The sequence below is a fragment of the Lathyrus oleraceus genome, chromosome 5 (assembly GCF_024323335.1).
Source record: "Lathyrus oleraceus cultivar Zhongwan6 chromosome 5, CAAS_Psat_ZW6_1.0, whole genome shotgun sequence".
Classification (NCBI taxonomy): Eukaryota; Viridiplantae; Streptophyta; class Magnoliopsida; order Fabales; family Fabaceae; genus Lathyrus; species Lathyrus oleraceus.
In genome coordinates this window covers 293,196,341-293,205,132 of record NC_066583.1, presented here as the reverse complement: position 1 = coordinate 293,205,132, position 8,792 = coordinate 293,196,341, and the positions used below count along the sequence as shown (strand labels likewise).

At 32.7% G+C, this 8,792-nt stretch overlaps 1 protein-coding gene across 2 annotated transcripts; it reads right to left on the bottom strand.

Moving 5' to 3' along the window:
- Positions 1 to 231: 231 nt before the first annotated feature.
- LOC127084017 (uncharacterized) lies at positions 232 to 8,535 on the bottom strand. 2 transcript variants are annotated; one of them, XM_051024384.1, is made up of 11 exons: positions 8,195 to 8,535; positions 7,861 to 7,903; positions 7,129 to 7,182; positions 6,390 to 6,453; positions 5,341 to 5,397; positions 5,026 to 5,132; positions 4,877 to 4,915; positions 3,771 to 3,859; positions 3,596 to 3,674; positions 897 to 944; positions 232 to 772 (listed from the first exon to the last, which is right to left on the bottom strand). In XM_051024384.1, exons 1-11 carry the CDS (start codon positions 8,380 to 8,382, stop codon positions 692 to 694), a joined length of 849 nt encoding a protein of 282 aa, XP_050880341.1. In that variant the 5' UTR covers positions 8,383 to 8,535; the 3' UTR covers positions 232 to 691. The 2 variants fall into 2 exon arrangements, with proteins under 2 accessions (XP_050880341.1, XP_050880342.1); XM_051024385.1 differs by lacking the exons at positions 7,861 to 7,903; positions 8,195 to 8,535 and adding an exon at positions 7,419 to 7,829.
- Positions 8,536 to 8,792: the final 257 nt, after the last annotated feature.

Below are 8,792 nucleotides of genomic sequence, written 5' to 3'. Positions count from 1 at the left end.
GTGGATTATGTAATTGCATAGCATAAATAAGTTTTTAGTTCATGGTGGACCAACTATTCAGTCCCATCATTAGACCAAAACTCAATTGGATTCTAATATACTCATCCTTCAAAGTGGCGCAATCTCAAAGCAAAGATGAAATCTGGTTTGTAGAAAACTACCATATATGTGAATTAACTAGAAACGGAAATATGATTTAGCAAGGGAGAAAAAGTGAATGAAACTTGAAAGTAGAAAACAATAATGAATTAATGGTCAAGGTACCCGTTGGATTAGTCGGTCACAAGGCCGAATACCAAGATTTAAAACAAAACAAAAGTCAAGGTAACACACATGTTACAAGAAAATAAGTTCCCTTAACTCTACTACCTGATTATCAGCTAACAAATGTCAACCAAAATTATTGGATTAACTCCAGTATAATGCAATTTTTCCCATGAGAATCATACTACACTTTCTTGTTTTATATTTTTCTTTCTCTTCTCGTCCTCCTCATTTTCTTTCAGAGATAAATAAAGAATGTGAAATACTAAATTCATGGAAGGAGAATAGACAGGAATTACAAATTTCTGCAGAAGGTTCTGTATCAAAGAAGCATCAGAGATGACCAGTAGAGCATCTGAGTTTTAGTTTTCTGCAGCATGCCTGTCTATTGTCTGAGATAATCGATAATTAACTCACCACGTGCATCTCAGAAGTTTACAGCAGAATAGGAGCTCCGGTGACCTTCGGACGGCCCCTTAAACTTTCTAACCAAAGATGAGCATTGGCTCTACAAAGACACAGCAGAGAACAAAGGTTATACAAAGTATTCAACTCCCGACTTTCTTAAACACGTATTTCCTTTGCTACTAGATTGGAAATACTGAATTTGAAGTGCTCAAGAGGAAGAATACCTGTATTCTCTTAGGCAAGCTGATCCAGAAGTCCAAGTTAGGGATGACCTGAAAAACAGGGTCAATGAAAACACATCTCAGTCCTATTTGACAAAAAATCCTACAAAAGATTGCTTTAGCGCACTCAAAAAGTTACTGAAGGATTGGCATGGGGTAAGAGTATATAACATGATAAACAAAATTAATTGAGAATCAATTTCCAACCAAAATTGCAAAAAAGTATTGAATATCCGAATATCCAATACCAATACATGTATGATACTCCTAGATACGTATCAATGAAGTAATCTCCAAAATCTTAAATTTTTTACAAGAAAACACCAACCAATAGGTTTCGGATACCTTATTGATGCTTTGAATATAGGTTGTGAGAAGAATTGGGGTACATACTCTTTTATTCATTCTCTGAGGATATAAAAAGAAATAAAAAAGACATGAATGTGGGATATTGGGGTAAAGTTGTCTCTTGAGGGAAAGTAATTTTTGAGGGAATTAAAATGATTAGTGTTAAAATCCTTTGTTTGGATTAAAGAGTGAGAGAATTTTTAAAATGATGGAATTTTAATGGGTATTTCTCATTGACCAATTAGAGGGAATTTACAATTCCACCTCAAATGAGAGAATTGTGAAATTCGCTGTGAGAACCGCTCGCTCTCGGAACTCTATCTCTAGTAAGTTCTATCCTTTTTCCATCTTATGATCTTCAAACTCTAGTTTTCCAATTCCCCATACCATCTATTTGTTGAAGAATCGTCCTAAACTTGCAAGTTATGATTTATCCCGAACTCGATAATTGTATGGCTTTTCCTCTCAAATCTGAATCTTGATCACAATATGCATGAGTGATGTTAACCACTGTTATGATATGTAGGTTATATGTACTCTCTCCTATGAATTCAGAATCGCAACTGGTGTTGTATTGGTGTTCAATCTTTTCATGCTCATAGATGTTATTTTGTGTTATTTTGTGTTGGTGTTCAATATGATTGGGTTCGTCTCACTTCTTTAACTAGATTATTAATTTAGATTGCTTTTCAATCTCTTTAGATTGCTGCTTCATTATTAAAGTGTTGTTTTATTTTCATCTCACTTCTTCCATTCTCTGATCTCACTTCACTACTTCCTCTAACATTCATATTTTGTTGTTGCTGCAACTGCAATGTATCGATTTGCTTCTGAATTAGCTTCCTTCATAGCTTCTGCCACCCACAGAGAACAAGAAACTCATAAGACTGCAACTAATCTTGTTTTTTTGAGTTATACACCAACTTGTTAAAGAGTATAGTAGTTTTGAAGTCTCATGAAGAAGCCAAACGATTTGGATTTAAGGTCATTCCAAATTGGGATAGCACTGTAAATATATGTGCTAAAGATAGAGCAAGCGAAGTTCAAGTAGAACATGTATTTGATGTGAATGATGTCATGAGCAAAGAAGCAAACGTAGATGAAAAGGTTCTGGTATGTATATTGATTTAGATGAACTAAGTTCCGTAACAAGTACAATGCACTCGTGCTAACAAAGGTAGATAAAGAGGGGATGATCAACTCTATGAGAGAAGTGACTAAATCATTGAAAGAATTTGTACTAGTTAGTAAAAAAAAAGATGGAAGGAAATGCTCAAAAAAATATGCAAGAAGTGTTGAATGAAATGGAGATAATTACTGATGACACCTAGGCTATAAAGTAATCAATTGGTTGACTGAAAACCCAAACAAAATAGCAATTCTCAAAGCTTTTAGTGGAAAGAATTATCTACTGGCTTCTATTTCTTGAGACCAATATAACATGTTTGATTTTTGAGCTATAAGTTAGCCAGTTTTTACTTGTTAGGATGTAGTGCCAGATACCATTTTTGATATATTCTTTGAATTTCTTCTCAGCTTTTTTATGTTCAAGTTGACGATGGATATGTTATGCGGTTTATCTTGGATCAAATGGTCCTTGAATTTCTTCTTTGCCTCTATAAAAATATTAGATACTTAGTATATATTTGTGTATACTTAGGATTTTTGTAATACAAGTTTTAATTTTGCTACATTTCTTGTGTTTGAATATTATGTTGTTGTTATAAGTCATATTTTTTTATTAATTTAACTTATTTTACAATAAATGTGTAATCTTCAATTTATGTTTTGTTTTTTTTGGCTAGAGGCCAACACATAGTATAAAAATTCACTTGCAGAGAGGAGGAGGGGGAAATGTGATGACCTGGCTTTAACAACAAGGACATCTTAAATTTTATATGATCTTTATGCAACTTTTAAAAAACTATTACAATTTTCATTAGATTTCTCTAGATAAAAAAAGGTATAATCTTAAAAATAAAAGAAGTTGTATTAGAGAAGAAAAAATATTTCTTTTATTTTAAATTAATTACCTCAAAAAGTAAAAGCAATTAGGCCAGAACAAATTTAAACTAATTACTTTCAAAAAATAAAAGAAATTGTGAGAGAAAAAATTTAATAAAAGAATTTTGAAAATTAAGAAATTCAATTGCTTTATACAAACAATGAATTTTGAAAACGAAGAGCTGAATTTCAAATTCCCTTGAATTTGGATTTCCTTCATCCAAACACTAAGAAAAAATTCTGAAATAGACAATTCACACAACCTAAATGACACAAATAGAACAGGCATATATACCCCTACCAGAAGAGAAAAAAAAACATGAACACAAGACGGAAAGGTGAGAACATACTTCTATACCGCGAATCTTGAGGACGAAATATCGATAAACTATACCAGCCAGTAGGTACGCAGCAAAAAGGCACAGAAGACTGGAATGAGATAAGATGAAACAAATATTAGTAATTTAGCCAAATTAGAATCCCTTACAAGATTCAAAGTGTCGAGCAAGACAGTAAAATGCTTACATAATAAGTAAAGTGCCAAACCACCCCCATCCACTCCCGTGGACATTTACAATCATAGCACAACCAGATGGATGCTTTAGCTCTGTAGCCTGCTTAGGAAACAGGGTTACAAAAGATAGTAACAATTAACTGTGTTCAGTTTTAAAATCACATCATCATCAACTTCATTTTCCCCTTCTGTTTTCATTTTTTTCCTAGTCAACATTCTTATTATCATATACATAAAAATGTATATAGATGCGAGGGGGAATAAATGATATAACTTCTGTCTAGTCTTTTTCATTTTGAACAACAGTGGAATGTGTATTGATGATGCAGAGGGAGGAATAAATGATATAACTCGTGTTTAATTTTCTTCGTTTTGAGAAAAAATTGTTTGATGACATAAGAAAAGACTCATTGTGTTGCATATTAGTGCTGAGAGCTTGATAGCAATTACCACCATAGCTCTGCACAGCAATTCTGTAAAAACAGACAATCTTCTTGACATACCTATGCAACATCTAAAGCTTTAAAAGTGCACTTTTGTCTATTAATTAATAACTCGGGATTTTTTATTTTACAATGAAAACATCAATCAACATGAATAGTTGAATACGGAGATTAATAAACACGAGAATACAGACAAAAATGTCTTTGCAACAATGAGAAAAGAGAAGCTGGTGGGGAGATTTTTCCTCATTACTTTTTAAGTTCGAAATGCTAAACTATTTTCAAGAAAAGAGAAAGTATAATAGGATGCTTAAAGAATACTAAACTGACAATAGTAAATAAAAGGAAGCCAAGACCAGAGCATATACCACGCTAACTAATGGAATATGGACATCAATGTCATGTTGATAATACTATGAAGCTTTCACAAGTAATCTAAATGAGTAAGAAATAGCTGATAAATTCAATTATTTTCAATTCAACAATCCAAGTACAAAATTTCCAATATTTTCAACAAATGTCACTGATTTACAATTTTTTAAGTTCACAAATTAAGAAACATACTGCATAAGAATTGAGGATAAAATAACTAAAGCAGGACATCTGGAATCTACACAAAATAACAAACAATATGCAAGGAAATAAATAAAAAAATCTTGATTAGAAGTACTCACATAATTACAATCCCCCGATCTCTCCAGGGTTTGAGGTCCCTGTAAGCAGAAGTTTTGTAATGAAAATATGAATAAATCAACCAGTATTGGTTCTATAATATCCCGTTTAATCAATTAAAAACATGGGAGGAACGGAAAGAATTAAAAACCTGTACTCCATTTAGATTACAAAGCACAGACACAGCCAGAGAACAGTTGTACTTGAGGCTGCCGCTTGACATTTTCACAATAATACCAGTGTGGGGACTTTTCTTATCTGCCATCAGAGTAGCATTACAACCATACAGATACTCTATTTAATTTCATATTAGAAGCATTACTCAAAATCAGTTGACCCAAATAATGCATAACTTGACATACAAGCAACACAAGTTTGAGCGAAAATGGAGAACTGAAAATTAATAAAAGAAAACAATGATTGAAACAAATCAAAAACCATAAACAGATAATTGAATTGGTCTTACCAATAACATCAATGTCAAATGTTGGGCCATGTCCTATGGCTGAACATACATGATAACCTGCAGTTATCACTCTGTTAGATGACCATTCCCTCATAAACTTCACTCTGAGAAATACATAAAATTTGACTTTAGTTGAGTATTGTTTACTTATTAGAAAGTTAGCATGTTGTTCCAAGTTCATATTTCTTTGAACTACAGCTCTGCCCAATTGATGGTGAACGAGACTCGGTGTTTAGAACTTAAAACAGACTCTTTAAGAAAACATTATTTTAAATATGTAATACTCCTCTAATAATTTCATTATCCGCAAGCTGAAACAGTGCTAATAATGAAAAGACCTTCTTACTTTGTGTATGAAGTATAAAAACACTTCTTGGGATGTTTTAATGAGTACAAGAGCATAAAAGAAACACAAAAGCAGACAGCCTAGTAGTTGTTACATATAAAAATATGCTAGACTGTAGGTTCTTCATATGACAAAATCAGTGTAGAAAAAGGAAACACAGATGGAGGGGTGGGAAATACAACATAAAAATGAAATAAAACTTGCATCAAGGAAAAGGTCAGATGATTATATTCTATAAAAGATAAAGGAGCTACAAAAATCAGTAAAGCCATTATGTTGCACTTGCATAAATAAAATGCCTTTTAAGTACGTAAAAATTACTTCAAACACCCTTTTTTATAGATGCAGCATTAGAATCTAATTTTTACTGTGAAAGAGGATCAGTCACTTGGAGGTTCTGCTAGCAACAGAAACTATAAGCAAAATGATCTGAATTTTACTTTTCTTTAACGGTGATCTAAAAAGAATGCTTATGAGTGAAGCAATTCTCGGAACATCCGAAATTTCATGCCCATGATTCACAGCCACTAAACCATCTTATTCCATTCATAGTATGTAACTGGCTACAATTGTAAGTTACAACAACTAATCAACCAAACTGTTTGCATTTGTCATAGCTACCACAAGCAAAAATCAGTATACACTAGACACAATTTTGCATGTGCAAGTAAATGGGAGAAAACAGAAGTGTTGGGAATTATACCTCCAATGTTGTTTGACACAAGTGCGCTGCACTCCATCCCACAACGTTTTGGCCCTCCACAGTCCTAAAGCATACATACAGCGATAAGACATGTAGAAAGTTTAGTAAAATTATGGGATAAAAATATTGCGGTAGAATCTTTGAGCAGCTTTAAAATTCCATCCAATATTATCCCCGCTGCTATTTATCACTGATATATGTACTAGTAGCATTACTTATATAAACAGGAACCACGCACCTAGATCAATTAATTGTTAATTTAATAGTAATCTAAACCAAATAGAATTGTCAATCAGCTTAATTTTTGGACCATCTATAATGCACTAGTACATTATGTCGTTATTGATGACATATCATGCTTGATTCATGGTTAATCTATATACACACCTTAACTTCTGTTCGATGGGTTTCTGGTCTAAGTGTATATCTGTGAGAGTGTGGATGTGTTAAGCTTCATATACACAACGGGGGTTTATCATCAATAAGCTTCATATACACAATGGGGTTTATCATCAATAAGCTCTTTCTGAAACTATTCTCAGTATGTTACATGTAGCATATATAAATCTGAAATTCCCATAACATCAAGAATTTTATCCAATATAGAATTAGTTATAAACTATCACCATGTGTCATATCTATCCATTACAGGTTTAATAGTAAAGCAGAACCTTGATTATTATAGAGGGTACTTGATTAATAAAAAGAAAACAGCTTTGCAGAAAAGAGACTCATTTACCCAGCAGTCGGCACATGTTGGAGGGTCATGATTGAAAATCATTCCATCGCAAAGCTGCTCAAACAACCAATACACAAAATTCAATTATAGATCAATCTGGCATGAAGCTGCATTAACGCTATCATTGCATGTAAAAGCAAATTATGTGCTTTGAAAGCCCATCTATATATCGCTAGTCATCATATACCAAAGAACTTCAACTTACACATTTTAAAAAAAACTAATATAGAACAAATATGGATAAACTTTCTATAAACACTTGGGAGAAAGAAAGATGAAAAGAACCTTACAATAACTTCAAGTTTTTTCAAAAATAGCTTCTCATATGAGTTAAAACTAGCTTCTTCATCTAAATTTTTTAAAAGCTTTCCCATCTAACTTCTCCACAAGCACCTACAAGTTTATATGGACTTTTCTTGGTAAATGAAGACCTATAAACTTATTTTTAACTTAGCTTCTCTCATGAACTATAAGCAAATCCAAACTGGACCTTAGTCATCTAAGCACCAATATAAAACAAGTTTCTTCTTATAAAGAGCCCAAAAGTGTGTCCTTGTCCGTTGTGATTAGGTTCAACTTATTTATATTTTCAAATTATTACCCGTGTCGGTGTTGTATCTGTGCTTTGCAGGTTTATGAAAGATTGCAGCTAAAAAATTATTATTATTGCTAATCAACCGAAGTGTTACTAATCAGAAATCAAAGAAATAAGCGTGACCTGATGGAGCCAACCTGAAACCAAATGGTGGTCTGGTTCACTGACACTTTGTAAAACCTAAAACACAGAGAAAAACAAAAAAAAATGAAAATTTCTGTGAGAAACACATAATTGACACAATTTTTACAGTAAATTCCTTTTTCAATTCGTGATATAGGGGACCAATCAGAGTCGATACACAGAATTCCAAACACGAAATTCCCGTTATAACATCAATTGAATAATCCTAGAAATGTTTCTATAGTTGAATCAATGAATAATGACGAAATCGAATAAACCAAAAGAATAATGAAATTAAATAAATGAAAAATCCTAGATCAGGAAGTAGAGATAGAGAGAGAGGTGGACCCGTCTTCGCTGAGAATGCCGTGAGGGAAGTTACGAATGGGAGAATAAAGGGTATAATTGTAAAGTTTGTTTCCGTCGCGAAAAGTGAACTGGCAAGCTGATGTAGGTGTTGCGAAGCTCAGAGACGGTGAAAGTACAACAACGGTGAAGAGCGTGAGCAAGGTGCGTTGAAGAGCTACCAACGCCATTGTTGAAGGATGAAAAGTGAAAACGAGAAAAACGACTATCGGAATCTCATGGTTAGTTGAGTGACGAACACGGGGTGGAGAACGTACATGGAAGGAACAAATCTTACTCGTTCTGTGGGTACAGGCCAATGCGTTCTTTTTTTTTTTACTTCTCTACAAAAATGATTTATATTACTTTTATTTTTATTTTTATTATTTTTTTGCTTAAGATTATATTAGATCCCCTAATTAATTTCCCTCCTAAACCAATAGTATTTTAATTACATGGTAAAAATTTCTTCTTAATTATCTTTTCGATTTAAAAGAATTATTTTAACTTCTGTTGTACGTAAAATATAAAATCTCTTATTTGAAATGAGTTGTCTTGAAGAATAGCATAACTTAATTCACTTAAAGAATAAAAGGTTTGA